Genomic DNA, 22488 nt, shown 5'->3' with positions numbered 1-22488 from the left:
AAACGTTTTATGACCCTCAAGCTACCACGTTATATAGTCAAACATCTCGCTAGGACTTTGATGGCCTGGTGATGCAAGCTCCAGCACACAGCGGGAGATAGCAGCATCTCTGTCTCTTGGCAAGTTTTTCAACACTCGTACTGCACTAGGGGGTTCGACGAGAACCCGCACGGCCTGCATTGCTAGCACAGGTGATCTGCTGTATCTAGCCGTCGCAAGGACGCAAATTCCCCTGTACTATTCCTATTCATTGCCAATGTGCGGCTATAGTCAAGTACCAACTAATATTCGACAAACCAATTCCCAAGTCTGAATTTTGCTATTGCTAGATTGTTCTTCATTTTCATTGCGGAAATTGTCCTCGTCCGTGTCTGAGTTTGTTCAATTTCTAAAGTACTCCCTCCGTAAACTAATATAAGAGTAGAATACTAAAATAGTGATCTAAACGTCTTTATATTAGTTTAGAGAGGGAGTAACCAGAAAACAAAACAGCAAACACTCCAACAGGTAGCAGGATTTTATGATAAATAAAACGTAAATCTGTTCCCCCAACCAGACGATTCTGTCCGCGACATCATCACATGATAGATAAAAATCAATCAGTCCAGACGCAGGCACCACAAAGCTGTAGTGGCACAGAAGCAAAGAGTACACACAATGGATGGCAACCTTTCTAAAACAACAGTCTAGTCTTTTTGAAACTCTGAATAGCGCTGCGGCAATGGGGGTGGACGGACATGACATGTATAGATCATCAGAAGACGCCTAGATGTCCATGGGCGCCGGTGCGTCCGGTGCTGCCGGCTCATCCGCTGCTGGGGCATCCCCTGCCGCAGGCGCATCGCCCCTGTCCTCCTGCATCGAGCTTGATTCAGCAGGGGCGTCGGCCGCTGGCGCCTCATCGGCGGCCTCCATGGAGTCGATGATTTCCTGGATCCTCTTGGAGTCAATCATGGAGAAGGGCTCGACGGTGCCATCCTCCGTTCTGCCGACAATGGCAATGGTGCAGTTGGAGCTGGTCAGCTTCTCACCTTGGAGGGTCTCCTTTATGGCTGAGAGCGCATCCTTGATGAGCTCGTCCGGGGTGTAGGCGTTGAATTTCTCGAATCTGCGTTCGAGGTAAGTCTTCGCTGCCTGGGAGCGGGAGCCAATGGCGAATGCCTGGTACTCAAAGTAGTTCCCACTGGGGCAGTTGTAGTAGAGATGGGCTCCAGACTCATCTAGACCCGCAACAAGGAGACCGACACCATAGGGCCTCTTCCATGAACGCTGTGTGCAAACCTGCAACGTTAAAGTACATTGTCAATACATCACCCACCACAAGATGTGCAGATAAATGGATAGCGGTGGAAACATGTCCTTCAGATAAAAATATTCTTACACACATGCTGGCTTGACGGCAATGATTTGATTGCTAATACTAGACTAGAATCATGAGATTAAACCAGTAACTGAGTGACTTAGAGAAGACTTAGAGAAATCCCTCCCTCCCTGGTTTTAGTCTTGCCTCTCTCTCTCTGAATTAGGACAGGAAATTTTGAATTTTATTTGGCACTCAGTTGTACTCCCTCCATTCGGAATTACTTGTCGCGGAAATGAATGTATCTAGATGTATTTTAGTTCTAGATACATCCATATCCAAGACAAGTAATTCCGAACGGAGGGAGTAGATGCAAAGTTCAGAAATCGGTGTGATGGCACTCACCCTGAAAGATTGAAGAGCAGCCTCGACTGGGCGTGCTTGACTGGGGTTGAGCAAAGTTGTTACAAGACTTGTACAGCGGTACAGGTAGAGTTTAGGATTTGATTGACAACTCCAATCACTAAAAGTGTGTAATAAGCTATAGAGGATTGAGGTACCTGTTAATTGGAAGTGGACTATAGAGGATTGGATATGTTCTTTGCATAGGTGACATGGAATGCTAGAACATGTGTTAGTTTATAGTTGATATCTTGTAATAAGCTCTAACCAGCCACACACTAGGTATGTTACATCATTTGGCAATGATAGCATTTCTTAGAAGAAATTTCAGGCAAAATGATCTTAAAGCATATTGTTAATTTCTCAAAAACATGTTTTCCCTCAGCAACAACATTGCTTTTCTTAAGGCGTATAAATTCTGAAGGTAAAGCAAATGTTGTAGAAGGAAACTTTCATGTATAAAATGTTGTTCCTCATGCCCATGTAATGATAGATGGCATGCATCCCAAATTAAAATCTTGCTATAATATCTGTTATAGGCTTTGCTAGCAAGACAAGAGGAGAAAAAACGAAGACCTGTAGGACGTAATAACAAACTGAAGGTACCATACATTTCTCTTTTGCAAGGATGAGTGTACCGAACATGGTAACCAGGAAAGGTAAAATAAAATTGACAGACGAAACAAACCACAAACTCTAGCTGCAACCAAATAGGCAACAGAAATTCAGATTTGCTGATCGCAGGAAACATGGGCAAACCTTAAGGAGCTAAAGGGGTGCGTACAGACGGGATGAGAGCCCGCAGCTGGCATCAGCAGGGGCCTGCACCTTCGTGGACAGATTGCAGTGCCACAGGATCGATCTGCAGCTGTGGTTTATGCTAGGTGGTGGAGATCTTGGTCCATCAATGACTATCAACTAAACTAGGCTTACAACATCAATGTTTATATATGTACTATTAGCATCCTATAATTGTTTTTCATTCAAATCAAGAGCTCTTGGTTCAAGTTTCTTCATCCCAGTTTTTCGGATGACAATTTTTACGCATGACATAGTATGCTCATTCAGTGGAGCACATCCATACCATAATATTCAAGCGCAGTGCAGAGCGCGATTACACCTAGTACACATAAGACAGTGTTTATGCCGTACTAAATCCCAAGAGTCAGCTCAATGGGGACAACTACAGACCTTCAGATTCAGGCTTTGTATAGTATCAGTTATTAAGCTGGGAGGACTCATCAGAGGGAAACTCTGATACCACCACAGTTCTCAGTTGCTGCACAATTCTAAAACAGAGCATAAGAAATCAAGCACAATAATAACACTCCACATAACTAAATTGTAGGGTGGGTCCTGACCCTTACCACTAGCGAAATCGTCAAAATCGTAACCATTTGTACCACTGGATCGTGCTCCCCGCGACTTCGCCATGAATGAAAACCCTAGTTACCAGCATAGATCGTAGCCGGGATTACCCCACCACGCACGAAACCACGCATCTCCCGCACCAGATCTGACCCCTCCGGCACGAAACCCTAGGCGCGCGAGCAGATCGGGGCAGGAAAAGACGAAAAGGGGATCGGGACGGGAGACGGGGACGGACCTGCGCCTTGTCGGCGAGGCGGAGCGCGAGCCTGGAGACGGGGAGCGGCGCGTCGTAGACGAAGGCGTGGTTGATGCACTCGTTGCGGAGGAAGCGGGAGAGGACGCGGCCGTCGGCGGTGAGGCCGGCGAGCGCGACCCCGGCGTGGTCGGCGACGCGGAAGACCTTGCGCTGGTGGGAGGAGAGCTCGTTGGCGGACTTGTTGGCGGCGGCGAGGACGGCGTGGGTGGCGGAGCGGAGGCCGACGCAGGCCGAGCCCTGCTTCACCGCCTCCATGGCGTACTCCACCTGGAACAGCCGCCCCTGCGGGCTCCAGGTGGTGACATCGGTGTCGTACTGGTTGCGGAACATCCTCGGCCTTCTTCCTCCTCGGCTCTCCCCCCTGCTCTTCCGATCCGGCGACGATGCGGGGTGTGCTAGTGGTGCGTGCCCGTAGCAGTAGTAGGGTTCGGGCGTGCTGTTTTCCTCCTTTTGTTGGCGTGGTGCGGTGCGGCGTTCATCTTGTGCTCCAAGACCGAAGACGAGAGGGTAGGAGGGCTCGCGTGGGGCCAGCCCGTCAGGGTTCCGGATGGGCCGTCAGAGAGACTCAGAGGTACTGGGCCTTGGCCTGTTGTTGGGCGGTGGGGCCGTTAGGGGGAATCTTATCGAGCGAACGTTTCGCGAGGGAAATCCCTATTTGCCGCTCTTTTTTTTTTTTGAAAACATACACCCGAAGGCATGCGCTACGCTGTATTCATGTTAAGGAAACAGACAATACACATCCGAGAGAATACAGAAGCAAAGACAGGGAACAGGAAACAACAGACCCCACCAAAACTACGAAAAAGGACCCTGAAGAAATAAGAAACTACACCCAGGTCCCTTATCTTCTTCGTGTTCATTGCAACCGCAACACAGCTGGATCCATCACCGGCGCCGGAATGGCCGATGGGAGAACAGCTTGTTGCAGATGTCTTGTCCTTGGAGGTGAAGAAGCCCCTTGCCAGATGGCGTTGTTGAGCCGCAGTAGCCACCAACTCCTCAGAGTTGGATCTTGAAACCGAGAAGGAACACGGCCGGCGACATCTCCCACTAACGAGAGCGCTCACCGAGCTTCCGCCGCTCCGGATCTGGGGACGAAGCCACACCGCCCAGCAAAAGACGGCCAGATCCTCCACCATAAGCCGCAACCCAAGGTCGTCGCTTCCAGAAACCTTGTCCAGCGCGCAGGCACGCCTGCTCCTCCCCCTGCCACCACGGCCAGCCAGAGAAAGCAAGGACGCGCACCGGCGTCTCCAACTCCAGAACCACCCCCAGAAACTCCACTGTGAGGCCGGAGCCCACCTCACCGCCGCGAAGTCGGAGACAGGGGACAAAAAAGCCACAGCCAGGTCGTCACCTCCGCCGCCACGACCTAGCCCAGGCCACCGAAGCCCGCCAAATCCATAGATCGACGAGCACCCTACGACGGCCGCTCGACGACATCGCCCCAGAATACGGTGCCGAGGTGGAAGACGAGCAGCTGAACCTTTATTCCACAGACGCGACGCCGGCACCACCCCACCGCTGCCACCGGGAAGACCTAAGCTACTATAAACACACCTAAGGCACAGAACCCGGGCCCCTCCACTCTCCCACCACCGGAATGGCGGCCGGAGAGGAGAGAGACCGCGGATCTGGCCGTCGGTGGAAAGGGGAACGAGAAGAGTTTGTGTTTCACCTCTCTCGAACACTGTAGAACAGGGAGAGGAGAGGAAAAGGCTCTAGTCCCTATTTGTCGCTCTTGCGACAAATTATCGGTGTCCAGCTGCTGCGCTTTCGTTGAAGCGCGCGAGCTAACACATGAAACGGGCCGGCCCATATTGAACATTTAAAGTTGTGCCATGCAAAACAGGTTTTGGGTTTTTAATGGTCTGCACATGGCACATATGTTGCTCACAATTATTATTTTCAAATCTAGTACTAGTCTGTAACGAAATATAAGAGTGTTTAGATCACTGCTTTAGCGATCTAAATGCTCTTATATTTCTTTACGGAGGGAGTAGTTTACACATGGTCAAGCTAGTTGATTATGCATGGCAAATCTATAGGATTTACACATTTTTCAAATCTGGCAGCTTCTTTTTGTGTCACATACCTGCATAAGTTATGGTAGGCGTGTTTCCCGTTGTTAGCATGTTCATCATCCCAAACCTTGTTCCTTCAATTTTTTGTTTGATTGTTCTTACTCCATTCTTGTCTCTCCTTCTCATTTGCAAAAAATTAGATCACATATGGCAAATCTAGTGGACCACACGTGGAAAATCTAGTGCATCACACATGGCAAATCTAGCTGATTCCACATGGCAAACATACTATATTACATATGGTAAACCTGTTGGATTACACACGTCAAACGTGTTGGATTGCACATTTTAAATATAGCATCTTCTACATGGCAACTGCAGCACACGTTGTTTGTCCTGGAACTGGATTTTTCCATATGGTTTCTACGGCAAGTACCAGAGAAATCTCACATCAGAGAAAGTATAACTAGATATACGTTATGATTGCATGGCAAATTGTAAACAAAGCACATGGCAACCATTGACCACACTACATGTCAACTATAACTTTTTTCATCTTTTTATAAGTGTCCTACCCTTTTCTCTTAGTTGAAATTTACATGGCAATTATGAATTCAATTTCACTACATTTGACAATACTTACATCATTATACTTGCGTACTCCCCCGTCCCTGGTACGTCCATTTTGCATCATGCTTTTATATTGATATTTATTGCATTATGGGCTGTTATTACACATTATGTCACAATACTTATGCCTATTCTCTTTTATTTTACAAGGTTTACATGAAGAGGGAGAATGTCGGCAGCTGGAATTCTCGGCTGGAAAAGAAGCAAATATTAGAGACATATTCTGCACATCTCCAAAAGTCCTGAAATTTCACGGGAGCACGTTTCAGAATAAATAAAAAATATTGGGTGAAAGAAGTACCAAAGGGGGCCACCTACCATCCACGAGGGTGGGGGCGCGCCCTACCCCCCTGCCTCGTGGGCCCCCTGGCAACCCTCTGATGCCCATCTTTGGCTATATGGAGTCTTTCGTCCTGGAAAAAAAATCATAAGCAAGTTTACGGGACGAAACTCCGCCGCCACGAGGCGGAACCTTGGCGAAACCAATCTAGGGCTCCGGCAGAGTTGTTCTGCCGGGGAAACTTCCCTCCGGGAGGGGGAAATCATCACCATCGTCATCACCATCGATCCTCTCATCGGGAGGGGGTCAATCTCCATCAACATCTTCACCAGCACCATCTCCTCTCAAACCCTAATTCATCTCTTGTATCCAATCTTTGTCTCAAAACCTCAGATTGGTACCTGTGGGTTGCTAGTAGTGTTGATTACTCCTTGTAGTTGATGCTAATTGGTTTATTTGGTGGAAGATCATTGATAACCCACAAGTATAGGGGATCACAACAGTTTTCGAGGGTAGAGTATTCAACCCAAATTTATTGATTCGACACAAGGGGAGCCAAAGAATATTCTCAAGTATTAGCAGCTGAGTTGTCAATTCAGCCACACTTGGAAACTTAATATCTGCAGCAAAGTATTTAGTAGCAAAGTAATATGATAGTGGCGATAATGGTAGCAAAAGGTAACAGTAGTAAAAGTAATGTTTTTGGTATTTTGTAGTGATGATAGCAATAGCAACGGGAAAGTAAATAAGCGAAGAACAATATATGGAAAGCTCGTAGGCAATGGATCAGTGATGGAGAATTATGCCGGATGCGTTCATCATGTAACAGTCATAACCTAGGGTGACACAGAACTAGCTCCAGTTCATTGATATAATGTAGGCATGTATTTCGAATATAGTCATACGTGCTTATGGAAAAGAACTTGCATGATATCTTTTGTCCTACCCTCCCGTGGCAGTGGGGTCCTTACGGAAACTAAGGGATATTAAGGCCTCCTTTTAATAGAGAACCGGAACAAAGCATTAACACCTAGTGAATACATTAACTCCTCAAACTACGGTCATCATCGGTAAGTATCCCGATTATTGTCACTTCGGGATTAACGGATCATAACACGTAATAGGTGAATATAGACTTGCAAGATAGGATCAAGAACACTCATATATTGATGAAAACATAATAGGTTTAGATCTGAAATCATGGCACTCAGGCCCTAGTGACAAGCATTAAGCATAGCAAAGTCATAGCAACATCAATCTCAGAACATAGTGGACACTACGGATCAAACCCTAACAAAACTAACTTGATTACATGATAGATCCCATCCAACCCATCATCGTCCAGCAAGCCTACGATGGAATTACTCACGCACGGCGGTGAGCATCATGAAATTGGTGATGGAGGATGGTTGATGATGACGATGGCGATGGATTCCCCTCTCCGGAGCCCCGAACGGACTCCAGATTAGCCCTCCCAAGAGGTTTTAGGGCTTGTCGGCGGCTCCGTATCGTAAAACGCGATGATTTCTTCTCTCTGATTTTTTTTCTCATCGAAACTCAATATATAGAGGTGGAGTTGGAGTCGAAGAGGCAACAGGGGGCCCACGAGGTAGGGGGGTGCGCCCCCCACCCTCGTGGCAAGGTGGTGGGCCCCCTGGCCTTCATCTTTGGCAGGTATTTTTCTTATTTTTTGAAAAGTGGCTCTGTGAAGTTTTAGGTCATTCCGAGAACGTTTGCCTCTGCACATAAATAACACCATGGTAATTCTGCTGAAAATAGTGTCAGTCCGGGTTAGTTCCATTCAAATCATGCAAGTTAGAGTCCAAAACAAGGGCAAAAGTGTTTGGAAAAGTAGATACATTGGCGACGTATCAACTCCCCCAAGCTTAAACCTTTGCTTGTCCTCAAGCAATTCAGTTGACAAACTAAAAGTGATAAAGAAAAACTTTTATAAACTCTGCTTGCTCTTGTTGTTGTAAACATGTAAAGCCAACATTCATGTTTTCAGCAAAGATTATAACTAACCACATTTGCAATAATGCATAGGTCTCAAGTTTACTCATATCAATAGCATAATCAACTAGCGAGCCATAATAATAAATCTCGGATGACAACACTTTCTCAAAACAATCATAATATGATATAACAAGGTGGTATCTCGCTAGCCCTTTCTGAGACCGCAAAACATAAATGCAGAACACCTTTAAAGACCAAGGACTGACTAGACATTGTAATTCATGGTAAAAGAGATCCAGTCAAGTCATACTCAATGTAAACTAACAATAATGAATGCAAATGACAGCGGTGCTCTCCAACTGGTGCTTTTTAATAAGAGGATGATGACTCAGCATAAAAGTAAATAGATAGGCCCTTCGGAGAGGGAAGCGGGGATTTGTAGAGGTGCCAGAGCTCGGTTTTGAAATAGAGGTGAATAATATTTTGAGCGGTATACTTTCACTGTCAACATAACAACCAAGATATGGCAATATCTTCCATGCTACACACATTATAGGCGGTTCCCAAACAGAATGGTAAAGTTTATACTCCCCTTCCACCAACAAGCATCAATCCATGGCTTGCTCGAAACAACGAGTGCCTCAAACTAACAAGAGTCCTAGGGGGAGTTTTGTTTGCAATTATTTTGATTTAGTTTGCATAAAGCATGGGACTGGGCATCCCGGTGACCAGCCATTTATCTCATGAGTGAGGAGCGGAGTCCACTCCTCTTGAGAATAACCCGCCTAACATGGAAGATACAGACAGCCCTAGTTGATACATGAGTTATTCGAGCATACAAAACAGGATATTTATTTGAAGGTTTAGAGTTTGGCACATACAAATTTACTTGGAACAGCAGGTAGATACCGTATATAGGTAGGTATAGTGGACTCATGTGGAATAACTTTGAGGTTTAAGGGATTTGGATGCACAAGCAGTATTCCCGCTTAGTGCAGGTGAAGGCTAGCAGAAGACTGGGAAGCGACCAGCTAGGGAGCGACAACAGTCATGAACATGCATTAAAATTAATCAACACCGAATGCAAGCATGAGTAGGATATAATCCACCATGAACATAAATATCGTGAAGGCTATGTTGATTTTGTTTCAACTACATGCGTGAACATGCGCCAAGTCAAGTCACTTCAATCATTTAGAGGAGGATACCACCCTATCATACCACATCATAACCATTTTAATAGCATGTTGGCACGCAAGGTAAACCATTATAAATCATAGCTAATCAAGTATGGCACAAGAAACTATGATCTCTAATTGTCATTGCAAACATGTTTATTCATAATAGGCTGAATCAGGAATGATGAACTAATCATATTTACAAAAACAAAACAGGTTGAGTTCATACCAGCTTTTCTCATCTCAGCCAATCCATCATATAACATCATAATTGCCTTTCACTTGCACGACCGAACGATGTGAATAATAATAATAGTGCACATGCATTGGACTAAGCTGGAATCTGCAGGCATTCAATAAATGGGAGAAGACAAGGCAATATGGGCTCTTTTGTCAGATCAACAATAATGCATATAAGAGCCACTTCAACAATTTAATTATGGTCTTCTCCTATCGATCCCCAAAGAAAAGAAAAGAAATAAAACTATTTACACAGGAAAGCTCCCAACAAGCAAAAGAAGAACAAGAAATGTTTTTGGGTTTTCTTTTTAATTACTTCTACAAGCATGGAAAGTAAACTAACTAAAAGCTACAACTATTTTTTTTGGTTTTTCTTAAGGTTTACTGAACACACAAGAAGAAATCATAAAAAGGAAAATAAACTAGCATGGATGATACAATGAAAAAGTATGACCACCGACATCTAGCAATGAGTGTGTGAACATAAATGTAATGTCGGTGGGAAATACGTACTCCCCCAAGCTTAGGGTTTTGGCCTAAGTTGGTCTATGGCCACGGCTAGCCTGGCGGATATCCATAATAGTAGTTGGGGTCGTACTGCGATGCGGCGGCTATCGCTTGCTGAGCTGCAGCGTGGCGACAAGCGGCCTCCTCTCTCCTCTCGTACTCATCTGCCTCCTCTCTGGTAATAGTATATCCTCCTCTTGCCTGATAATTAAAGAAGGCAGGAGCAGGGAGAGTAATACGGACAACATGGTGTCTGTCAAAGATTAGTTGATACTGGGGAGGTGATTCGTTCCTCTCGACAAACTGGTGGTGAACCATAGCATTAAAATCTAGATAAGCAGGAGGTAATTCAATATCATCTTCGCGTATGGCTATACCAAGAAAATTAGCTATGCAGGTTGCATAAATTCCACCAAAGATATCTCCATTAAGTCTATTAAGATGCAACCTACGTGCAACAATGGCTCCCAAATTATATGATTTGTCTCCTAACACGGCACTCCTCAGAATACTAAGATCGGGGACACACATGTGACATGCCTCATCTTTACCATTAATGCATCTACCTATGAAGAGAGCAAAATAATGTATAGCAGGAAAATGAATGCTCCCTATGGTAGCTTGTGTAATATCTCTAGATTCTCCCACAGTTATTATAGCAAGAAAATCTCTAAATTCAGATTTGCGAGGATCCCTTATACTACCCCATTGTGGAAGTTTGCAAGCAGTGGTGAAATCCTCTAAGTCCATAGTGTAAGATTTATCATAAATATCAAACAGGACAGTTGGAGAATTACGTGAAGTTGAAAATTCAAACCTCCTCACAAAGGTACTGGTGAGATAGTGATACTGGCTGCACTTCTCTTCCTCAAAGCTCACAAGATCAGCGTTACACAAATATGCGTTAAATTCTTCCTTAATTCCCGCTCGATCCATAAAGTTCTCAGAAGGCCATTCACAAGGACGCACTGGAGTGTCTTTTGGTGGCTCTTCATCAGCATCACGCATTGCAAGCCTTGGTCCTTGCTTCCTTGAAGAACCACCTTGAAACATTTTCCTAAGCATATTTCTTCCTCTGAAAAGTTCTGAATTTTTTAGTAACTTCAAAATAAAAGTAAACCAAACTCAATAATATTGATAGCAACTACTCCTACAAGTGCCTAGGGCCTATATCATGCATCAAAACTACTTTTGACCATATAAATTTGACATGCAAGCTCAAGAACAGGGTCACCTAAGCAACACAAATTTGCAATGAATAAAGCACTAGAACAAAAACTAATTGGATCAATGGAGGAGTTACATACCAAGGAACAATCTCCCCAAGCAGTTTTGTGAGAGGTGCTTTGAGCAAGGAGATCGAAAATGGCAGCAAAATGAGCCAGAACTCGTGCTTGAGTTGGTTATTCGTGTTTGGGGGAGGAAGATGGAGTGTGTGGGTGCAGGAATAAGTGGAGGAGGGCCACCGTGGGCCCACGAGGCAGGGGGGCGCGCCCTCCACCCTCGTGGGCAGGTGGTTGACCCCCCTGGCATGTTCTCAGTTCCATAAATCCTCAAATATTCTAGAAAATATTATATTTAAATTTCAGGGCATTTGGAGAACTTTTATTTTCGAGGTATTTTTATATTGCACGGATAATCAGATAACAGAGAGAAAAATATTTATTTTTATTTTATTTAATATAAATAACAGAAAGTAAAAGGAGGGTACAGAAGGTTGTGCCTTCTAGTTTCATCCATCTCATGATCATCAAAAGGAATCCTCTAACAAGGTTGATCAAGTCTTGTTAACGAACTCAGTCCGAATAACATGGAACCGGAGAAATTTCGAATAACACTATGTTACCTCAACGGGGATATGCACATCCCCAATAATAAGAATATCATATTTCTTCTTGACAGTAGGAAGAGGAAATTCAAAACCTCCAAATATAATTGATGGAATTTTCCCAATAGAGTTGATACTATGAACTTGAGGTTGTTTCCTCGGAAAGTGTACTGTATGCTCATTGCCATTAACATGAAAAGTGACATTGCCTTTAGTGCAATCAATAACAGCCCCTGCAGTATTCAAAAAGGGTCTTCCAAGAATAATAGACATACTATCGTCCTCGGGAATATCAAGAATAACAAAGTCCGTTAAAATAGTAACGTTTGCAACTACAACAGGCACATCCTCATAGATACCGACATGTATAGCAGTTGATTTATCAGCCATTTGCAAATATATTTCAGTAGGTGTCAACTTATTCAAATCAAGTCCACGATATAAAGAGAGAGGAATAACACTAACACCGGCTCCAAGATCACATAAAGTAGTTTTAACATAGTTTCTTTTAATGGAGCATGGTATAGTGGGTACTCCTGGATCTCCAAGTTTCTTTGGTATTCCACCCTTAAAAGTATAATTAGCAAGCATGGTGGAAATTTCAGCTTCCGGTATCTTTCTTTTATTTGTAACAATATCTTTCATGTACTTAGCATAAGGATTGGTTTTGAGCATATCAGTTAATCGCATACGCAAAAAGATAGGTCTAATCATTTCAGCAAAGCGCTCAAAATCCTCATCATCCTTTTTCTTGGATGGTTTGGGAGGAAAAGGCATGGGTTTCTGAACCCATGGCTCTCTTTCTTTACCATGTTTCCTAGCGATAAAGTCTTTTTTTTTATCATAACGTTGATTCTTTGATTGTGGGTTATCAAGATCAACAGCAGGTTCAATTTCTATATCATTATCATTACTAGGTTGGGCATCATTATGAACATTATTATTAACATTACCACTAGTTTCAGGTTCATTACCAGATTGAGTTTCAGCATCAGAAATAGAAATATCATTTGGATTCTCAGGTGTTTCAACAATATGATCACTAGAAGCATGCAAAGTCCTATCATTTTTTATTTTTCTTCCTTTTAGGAGGACTAGGTGCATCTATATTATTTCTCTGAGAATCTTGCTCAATTCTCTTAGGGTGGCCTTCAGGATACAAAGGTTCCCGAGTCATTCTACCAGTTCTAGTAGCCACTCTAACAGCATTATCATTGTCCTTGCTATTCAATTCATTGAGCAAATCATTTTGAGCTTTAAGTACTTGTTCTACTTGAGTGGTAACCATAGAAGCATGTTTACTAATAAGTTTAAGTTCACCTTTAACATTAGCCATATAACCACCCAAGTGTTCAAGCATATTTGAATTGTATTTCAATTGTCTACCAAAATAAGCATTAAAATCTTGTTGCTTAGCCATAAATTTATCAAACTCATCTAAGCAAGGGCTAGCAAATTTAGTAAATGGGATTTCAGCTTTATCATATCTATAAAGAGAATTTACCTTTACTACCTGTGTCGGGTTATCAAGACCATGAGTTTCTTCAATAGGTAAAGGATTAAGATTATATGTTTCTTCAACAGGAGGTAAATTAAGACCATGTACTTCTTCAATAGGAGGTAAATTCTTGACATCTTCAGCTTTAATACCTTTCTCTTTCATAGATTTATTTGCCTCTTGCATATCTCCAGGACTGAGAAATAGAATACCCCTCTTCTTCGGAGTTGCTTTAGGAATAGGCTCAGGAATTGGCTCCGGAGGTGTCCAATTATTTTCATTTGTCAACATATTATTCAATAGAATTTCAGCTTCATCCGGTGTTCTTTCCCTGGAAACAGAACTAGCACAACTATCCATGTAATCTCTGGAGGCATCGGTTAGTCCATTATAAAAGATATCAAGTATTTCATTTTTCTTAAGAGGATGATCAGGCAAAGCATTAAGTAATTGGAGAAGCCTCCCCCAAGCTTGTGGGAGACTCTCTTCTTCAATTTGCACAAAATTATATATATCTCTTAAAGCAGCTTGTTTCTTATGAGCAGGGAAATATTTAGCAGAGAAGTAATAAATCATATCCTGGGGACTACGCACACAACCAGGATCGAGAGAATTAAACCATATCTTAGCATCACCCTTTAATGAGAACGGAAATATTTTAAGGATATAAAAGTAACGAGTTCTCTCATCTTTAGTGAACAGGGTAGCTATATCATTTAATTTAGTAAGATGTGCCACAACAGTTTCAGATTCATAACCATGAAAAGGATCAGATTCAACCAAAGTAATTATATCAAGATCAACAGAGAATTCATAATCCTTATCAGTAACAAACATAGGTGAAGTAGCAAAAGCAGGGTCAGGTTTAATTCTAGCATTTAAACATTGCTTACTCCATTTAGCTAATAATCTTTTGAGTTCAGTTCTATTTTGGCACGCTAAAATAGCTAAGGAAGCTTCTTGATCAAAGACATAACCCTTAGGAATAACAAGTGATTCTTCATCATCACTTTCATCAGTATCATCAGATTCAATATTTTCAATCTCTCTAGCCCCAGCAAGTTGTTCATCGAGAAAATCACTAAGTGGCATAGTAGTATCAGGCATAGAGGTAGTTTCATCATAAGTATCATGCATAGCAGAAGTGGCATCAACAATAACATGCGACATATCAGAACGAATAGCAGAAGCAGGTGTAGGTGTCGCAAGCTTACTCAAAACAGAAGGTGAATCAAGTGAAGAGCTAGATGGCAGTTCCTTACCTCCCCTCGTAGTTGAGGGATAGATCTTGGGTTTTGGATCTCTCAAGTTCTTCATAATGATAAGCAGATATATATCCCAAGTGACTCAAAGAATAGAGCTATGCTCCCCGGCAACGGCGCCAGAAAATAGTCTTGATAACCCACAAGTATAGGGGATCGCAACAGTTTTCGAGGGTAGAGTATTCAACACAAATTTATTGATTCGACATAAGGGGAGCCAAAGAATATTCTCAAGTATTAGCAGCTGAGTTGTCAATTCAGCCACACCTAGAAACTTAATATCTGCAGCAAAGTGTTTAGTAGCAAAGTAATATGATAGTGGTGATAATGGTAGCAAAAGGTAACAGTAGTAAAAGTAATGTTTTTGGTATTTCGTAGTGATGATAGCAATAGCAACGGGAAAGTAAATAAGCGAAGAACAATATATGGAAAGCTCGTAGGCAATGGATCAGTGATGGAGAATTACGCCGGATGCGGTTCATCATGTAACAGTCATAACCTAGGGTGACATAGAACTAGCTCCAGTTCATTGATATAATGTAGGCATGTATTCCGAATATAGTCATACATGCTTATGGAACTTGCATGACATCTTTTGTCCTACCCTCCCGTGGCAGCAGTGTCCTTACAAAAACTAAGGGATATTAAGGCCTCCTTTTAATAGAGAACCGGAACAAAGCATTAACACATAGTGAATACATGAACTCCTCAAACTACGGTCATCACCAGTAAGTATCCCGATTATTGTCACTTTGGGGTTAACGGATCATAACACATAATAGGTGACTATAGACTTGCAAGATAGGATCAAGAACACTCATATATTGATGAAAACATAATAGGTTCAGATCTGAAATCATGGCACTCGGGCCCTAGTGACAAGCATTAAGCATAGCAAAGTCATAGCAACATCAATCTCAGAACACAGTGGACACTAGGGATCAAACTCTAACAAAACTAACTCGATTACATGATAGATCCCATCCAACCCATCACCGTCCAGCAAGCCTACGATGGAATTACTCACGCACGGCGGTGAGCATCATGAAATTGGTGATGGAGGATGGTTGATGATGACGATGGCGACGGATTCCCCTCTCCGAAGCCCCGAACGGACTCGAGATCAGCCCTCTCGAGAGGTTTTAGGGCTTGGCGGCGGCTCCGTATTGTAAAACGCGATGATTTCTTCTCTCTGATTTTTTTTCTCCCCGAAACTCAATATATGGAGGTGGAGTTGGAGTCGGAGAGGCAACAGGGGCCCATCGAGGTAGGGGGCGCGCCCTAGGGGGGCAGGCGCGCCCCCCACCCTCGTGGCAAGGTGGTGGGCCCCCTAGCCTTCATCTTTGGTAGGTATTTTTCTTATTTTTTGAAAAGTGGCTTCGTGAAGTTTCAGGTCATTCCGAGAACGTTTGCTCCTGCACATAAATAACACCATGGTAATTCTGCTGAAAACAGTGTCAGTCTGGGTTAGTTCCATTCAAATCATGCAAGTTAGAGTCCAAAACAAGGGCAAAAGTGTTTGGAAAAGTAGATACGTTGGAGACGTATCAACTCCCCCAAGCTTAAACCTTTGTTTGTCCTCAAGCAATTTAGTTGACAAACTGAAAGTGATAAAGAAAAAACTTTTACAAACTCTGTTTGCTCTTATTGTTGTAAATATGTAAAGCCAACATTCAAGTTTTCAGCAAAGATTATAACTAACCACATTTGCAATAATGCATAGGTTTCAAGTTTACTCATATCAATAACATAATCAACTAGCGAGCCATAATAATAAATCTCGGATGACAACACTTTCTCAAAACAATCATAATATGATATAAAAAGGTGGTATCTCGCTAGCCCTTTCTGAGACCGCAAAACATAAACGCAGAACACCTTTAAAGACCAAGGACTGACTAGACATTGTAATTCATGGTAAAAGAGATCCAGTCAAGTCATACTCAATGTAAACTAACAGTAATGAATGCAAATGACAGCGGTGCTCTCCAACTGGTGCTTTTTAATAAGAGGATGATGACTCAGCACAAAAGTAAATAGATAGGCCCTTCGGAGAGGGAAGCAGGGATTTGTAGAGGTGCCAGAGCTCGGTTTTGAAACAGAGGTGAATAATATTTTGAGCGGTATACTTTCACTGTCAACATAACAACCAAGAGATAGCAATATCTTCCATGCTACACACATTATAGGCGGTTCCCAAATAGAATGGTAAAGTTTATACTCCCCCTTCCACCAACAAGCATCAATCCGTGGCTTGCTCGAAACAACGAGTGCCTCCAACTAACAAGAGTCCCAGGGGGAGTTTTTTTTGCAATTATTTTGATTTAGTTTGCATAAAGCATGGGACTGGGCATCCCGGTGACCAGCCATTTATCTCGTGAGTGAGGAGCGGAGTCCACTCCTCTTGAGAATAACCCACCTAACATGGAAGATACAGACAACCCTAGTTGATACATGAGCTATTCGAGCATACAAAACAGGATATTTATTTGAAGGTTTAGAGTTTGGCACATACAAATTTACTTGGAACGGCAGGTAGATACCGTATATAGGTAGGTATAGTGGACTCATGTGGAATAACTTTGTGGTTTAAGGGATTTGGATGCACAAGCAGTATTCCCGCTTAGTGCAGGTGAAGGCTAGCAGAAGACTGGGAAGCGACCATCTAGAGAGCGACAACAGTCATGAACATGCATTAAAATTAATCAACACCGAATGCAAGCATGAGTAGGATATAATCCACCATGAACATAAATATCGTGAAGGCTATGCTGATTTTGTTTCAACTACATGCGTGAACATGCGCTAAGTCAAGTCACTTAAATCATTCGGAGAAGGATACCACCCTATCATACCACATCATAACCATTTTGATAGCATGTTGGCATGCAAGGTAAACCATTATAACTCATAGCTAATCAAGCATGGCACAAGAAACTATGATCTCTAATTGTCATTGCAAACATGTTTATTCATAATAGGCTGAATCAGGAACGATGAACTAATCATATTTACAAAAACAAAAGAGGTCGAGTTCATACCAGCTTTTCTCATCTAAGCCAATCCATCATATAACATCATAATTGCCTTTCACTTGCACGACCGAATGATGTGAATAATAATAATAGTGCACGTGCATTGGACTAAGCTGGAATCTGCAGGCATTCAATAAACAGGAGAAGACAAGGCAATATGGGCTCTTCTGTCAGATCAACAATAATGCATATAAGAGCCACTTCAACAATTTAATTATGGTCTTCTCCTATCGACCCCAAAAGAAAAGAAAAGAAATAAAACTATTTACACGGGAAAGCTCCCAACAAGCAAAAGAAGAATAGGAAATGTTTTTGGGTTTTCTTTTTAATTACTTCTACAAGCATGGAAAGTAAACTAACTAAAAGCTACAACTAATTTTTTTTGGTTTTTCTTAAGGTTTATTAAACACACAAGAAGAAAGCATAAAAAGGAAAATAAACTAGCATGGATGATACAATGAAAAAGTATGAGCACCGACATCTAGCAATGAGTGTGTGAACATAAATGTAATGTCGGTGGGAAATACATACTCCCCCAAGCTTAGGCTTTTGGCCTAAGTTGGTCTATGGCCACGGCTAGCCTGGCAGATATCCATAATAGTAGTTGCGGTCGTACTGCAATGCGGCTATCGCCTGCTGAGCTGCAGCGTGGTGATGAGTGGCCTCCTCTCTCCTCTCGTACTCATCTGCCTCCTCTCTAGTAATAGTATATCCTCCTCTTGCCTGATAATCAAAGAAGGCAGGAGCAGGGAGGGTAATATGGACAACACGGCGTCTGTCAAAGATTAGTCGATACTAGAGAGGTGATTCATTCCTCTCGACAAACTGGTGGTGATCCATAGCATTAAAATCTAGACAAGCAGGAGATAACTCAATATCATCTTCGGGTATGGCTATACCAAGAAAATTAGCTATGCGGGTTGCATAAATTCCACCATAGAAATCTCCAGTAAGTCTATTAAGATGCAACCTACGTGCAACAATGGCTCCCAAATTATATGATTTGTCTCCTAACACAGCACTCCTAAGAATACTAAGATCGGGGATCATCATAAGTATCATGCATAGCAGAAGTGGCATCATCAATAACATGCGGCATATCAGAACGAATAGCAGAAGCAGGTGTAAGTGTCGCAAGCTTACTCAAAACAGAAGGTGAATCAAGTGCAGAGCTAGATGGCAGTTCCTTACCTCCCCTCGTAGTTGAGGGATAGATCTTGGGTTTTGGATCTCTCAAGTTCTTCATAATGATAAGCAGATATATATCCCAAGTGACTCAAAGAATAGAGCTATGCTCCCCCACAACGGCGCCAGAAAATAGTCTTGATAACCCACAAGTATAGGGGATCGCAATAGTTTTCGAGGGTAGAGTATTCAACCCAAATTTATTGATTCGACACAAGGGGAGCCAAAGAATATTCTCAAGTATTAGCAGCTGAGTTGTCAATTCAGCCACACCTGGAAACTTAATATCTGCAGCGAAGTATTTAGTAGAAAAGTAATATGATAGTGGCAATAATGGTAGCAAAAGGTAACAGTAGTAAAAGTAATGTTTTTGGTATTTTGTAGTGATGATAGCAATAGCAACCGGAAAGTAAATAAGCGAAGAACAATATATGGAAAGCTCGTAGGCAATGGATCAGTGATGAAGAATTATGCCGGATGCGGTTCATCATGTAATAGTCATAACCTAGGGTGACACAGAACTAGCTCCAGTTCATTGATATAATGTAGGCATGTATTCCGAATATAGTCATACGTGCTTATGGAAAAGAACTTGCATGACATCTTTTGTCCTACCCTCCCGTAGCAGCGGGGTCCTTACGGAAACTAAGGGATATTAAGGCCTCCTTTTAATAGAGAACCGGAACAAAGCATTAACACATAGTGAATACATGAACTCCTCAAACTACGGTCATCACCGGTAAGTATCCCGATTATTGTCACTTCGGGGTTAACGGATCATAACACATAATAGGTGACTATAGACTTGCAAGATAGGATCAAGAACACTCATATATTGATGAAAACATAATAGGTTCAGATCTGAAATCATGGCACTCGGACCCTAGTGACAAGCATTAAGCATAGCAAAGTCATAGCAACATCAATCTCAGAACATAGTGAACACTAGGGATCAAACCCTAACAAAACTAACTCGATTACATGATAGATCCCATCCAACCCATCACCTTCCAGCAAGCCAACGATGGAATTACTCATGGACGGCAGTGAGCATCATGAAATTGGTGATGGAGGATGGTTGATGACGACGATGATGGCGACGGATTCCCCTCTCCGGAGCCCCGAACGGACTCCAGATCAGCCCTCCCGAGAGGTTTTAGGGCTTGGCGGCGGCTCTGTATCGTAAAATGCGATGATTTCTTCTCTCTGATTTTTTTCTCCCCGAAACTCAATATATGGAGGTGGAGTTAGAGTCGGAGAGGCAACAGGGGGCCCGCAAGGTAGGGGGCGCGCCCTAGGGGGGCAGGCGCGCCCCCACCCTCGTGGCAAGGTGGTGGGACCCTTGGCCTTCATCTTTGGCAGGTATTTTTCTTATTTTTTGAAAAGTGGCTCCGTGAAGTTTCAGGTCATTCTGAGAACATTTGCTCCTGCACATAAATAACACCATGGTAATTCTGTTGAAAACAACGTCAGTCCGGGTTAGTTCCATTCAAATCATGCAAGTTAGAGTCCAAAACAAGGGCAAAAGTGTTTGGAAATGTATCGGTAAGAGATAGTTTTGTGATAAGGTAATTTGTAACGGGTAACAAGTAATAAAAGTAAATAAGGTGCAGCAAGATGGCCCAATCATTTTTGTAGCAAAGGACAAGCCTAGACAAACTCTTATATAAAGGAAAGCGCTCCCGAGGACACATGGGAATTATCGTCAAGCTAGTTTTCATCATGTTCATATGATTCGCGTTTGGTACTTTGATAATTTGATATGTGGGTGGACCGGTGCTTGGGTACTATCCTTCCTTGTACAAGCATCCCACTTATGATTAAACCCTCTTGCAAGAATCCGCAACTACAAAAGAAGTATTAAGGTAAACCTAACCATAACATGAAACACATGGATCCAAATCAGCCCCTTACGAAGCAACTCATAAACTAGGGTTTAAGCTTCCGTCACTCTAGCAACCCATCATCTACTTATTACTCCCCAATGCCTTCCTCTAGGCCCAAACAATGGTGAAGTGTCATGTAGTCGACGTTCACATGACACCACAAGAGGAAAGACAACATACATCTCATCAAAATATCGAACGAATACCAAATTCACATGACTACTTATAGCAAGACTTCTCCCAGGTCCTCAGGAACAAACATAACTACTCACAAAGCATATTCATGTTCTTAATCAGAGGGGTATTAATATGCATAAAGGATCTGAAAACATATGATTCATACGTCTCCAACGTATCACATGTTTGAGAAGTAAAAAAACGCATGAAACACACATTAAGTGGAGACAATTAGTGAGGAATGCATACATTGGATTTCAACATAAAGTGGTTTCAAATATTTGAAAATCCAAATTAAGATAGATCTAGCCTTATGAATCTGAGATCATGCCATATGTAAACCATATTTATGTATAAAGGGTGTTGTGCTTTTGAAAGTATATATAAAAATGATGTATATAGAATTTTGTTCCAATCAAAAATGGATCCTGCCCGAACAAAAATAGAATACAAACTAGATTCGAATTGAGTTGGCACGGTAAACGTGCACTCTTGCTGTGCAAAAATTTGAACAAAGCAGGGAAAGTCATAGTAACCGCCCGAAACCAAAATTTGTGAGATGGAAATTACTGCCTATCCGTGACATGCAAAGCCTATCGGCTCGATTTCTATAGGTTTCGATAGGGGTAGGTTTGTAATTTCACTCAACCATGACATAACCGCCTCTCACCCGGATTCACACACAGTGGGCACCAAAACACGGTGTCTCCTCATCCAAAATCGACTCCCTCCCCGATTCATACACGATGGGCGCCAAAACAAACTCTCGTCGGCAAATATTCGTTGTATGCGAGATTACCATCCTATCCCCAACCGACTAATACTGTTGTGATGTTGGAAATTTTAAACGGGGGCTAAGTTTGTAAATTTCCTCGCATTTGAGACAAGCACGCCCTGAAGACATGGTTCCCCCTTCCTCTCTCCCTCCATTTCCCCATTCATACTCCGTGGGTGCCAAAACACCCTCTCCACCCTAGCCTCCTCAGTCCGCCACCCCATCCACCACTGCCCTCCTCCACCATGCTGGAGCTGATACCCCCCCGCCGCCATCCAATACAAGAGATCGACCTCTCTCATCCACGGCTTCGGACCGGGATCCTTGTATCCCGCCCTCTCGCTTCATCCCACCGTCGTCCACCATGCCGGCGCCGCTCCTACGGCCGCTCATCCATCGCACCAGGATATTTCCCCTGCCGCCACCGTCTACCCTCCTAGATCTGCTTCCATGCCGCCGACAGTGATCGCTACCACAACACCATGAAATTATCAGCTGATGCATACACGGCGCCACACCAGAGGCGATACTCTTCCATATCTGCTCAACTTATTTATCGCAGCAAGAAAATAGATCACCACTGCTTTACTCTGATTTCTTGTCCATCACTTCTTAGTTGAAAGCAAACATTGGTTGTGAAGTTGACTTTGTCCGGTTTGCACCTTTAGATCCGCCATGGCACGCTTGAGGGAGTCCTG

The 22488-nt window shown here is 42.9% G+C and overlaps 2 protein-coding genes across 2 annotated transcripts; both read right to left on the bottom strand.

Annotated features, from left to right (window-relative positions):
- Positions 1-494: 494 nt before the first annotated feature.
- Positions 495-5120, bottom strand: LOC123132080 (proteasome subunit alpha type-1). The gene is made up of 2 exons (XM_044551841.1): positions 3309-5120; positions 495-1281 (listed from the first exon to the last, which is right to left on the bottom strand). The coding sequence occupies exons 1-2, from the start codon at positions 3657-3659 to the stop codon at positions 766-768; spliced, it is 867 nt and encodes a 288-aa protein (XP_044407776.1). The 5' UTR covers positions 3660-5120; the 3' UTR covers positions 495-765.
- Positions 4015-5430, bottom strand: LOC123129444 (uncharacterized). The gene is made up of 2 exons (XM_044549610.1): positions 5425-5430; positions 4015-5050 (listed from the first exon to the last, which is right to left on the bottom strand). Exons 1-2 carry the CDS (start codon positions 5428-5430, stop codon positions 4031-4033), a joined length of 1026 nt encoding a protein of 341 aa, XP_044405545.1. The 3' UTR covers positions 4015-4030.
- Positions 5431-22488: the final 17058 nt, after the last annotated feature.

Source organism: Triticum aestivum, chromosome 6A (genome assembly GCF_018294505.1).
Source record: "Triticum aestivum cultivar Chinese Spring chromosome 6A, IWGSC CS RefSeq v2.1, whole genome shotgun sequence".
Classification (NCBI taxonomy): domain Eukaryota; kingdom Viridiplantae; phylum Streptophyta; class Magnoliopsida; order Poales; family Poaceae; genus Triticum; species Triticum aestivum.
The sequence above is the reverse complement of the archived record's forward strand: the minus strand, read 5'-3'. Positions and strand labels throughout refer to the sequence as shown.

Coding starts and splice junctions, on each gene's coding strand:
- LOC123132080 (XM_044551841.1), bottom strand. CDS start 3,659: ATGTTCCGCAACCAGTACGACACCGATGTCACCACCTGGAGCCCGCAG. Junction 1,282..3,308: donor GCCTCGCCGACAAGGCGCAG/GTCCGTCCCCGT, acceptor TTAACGTTGCAG/GTTTGCACACAGCGTTCATG.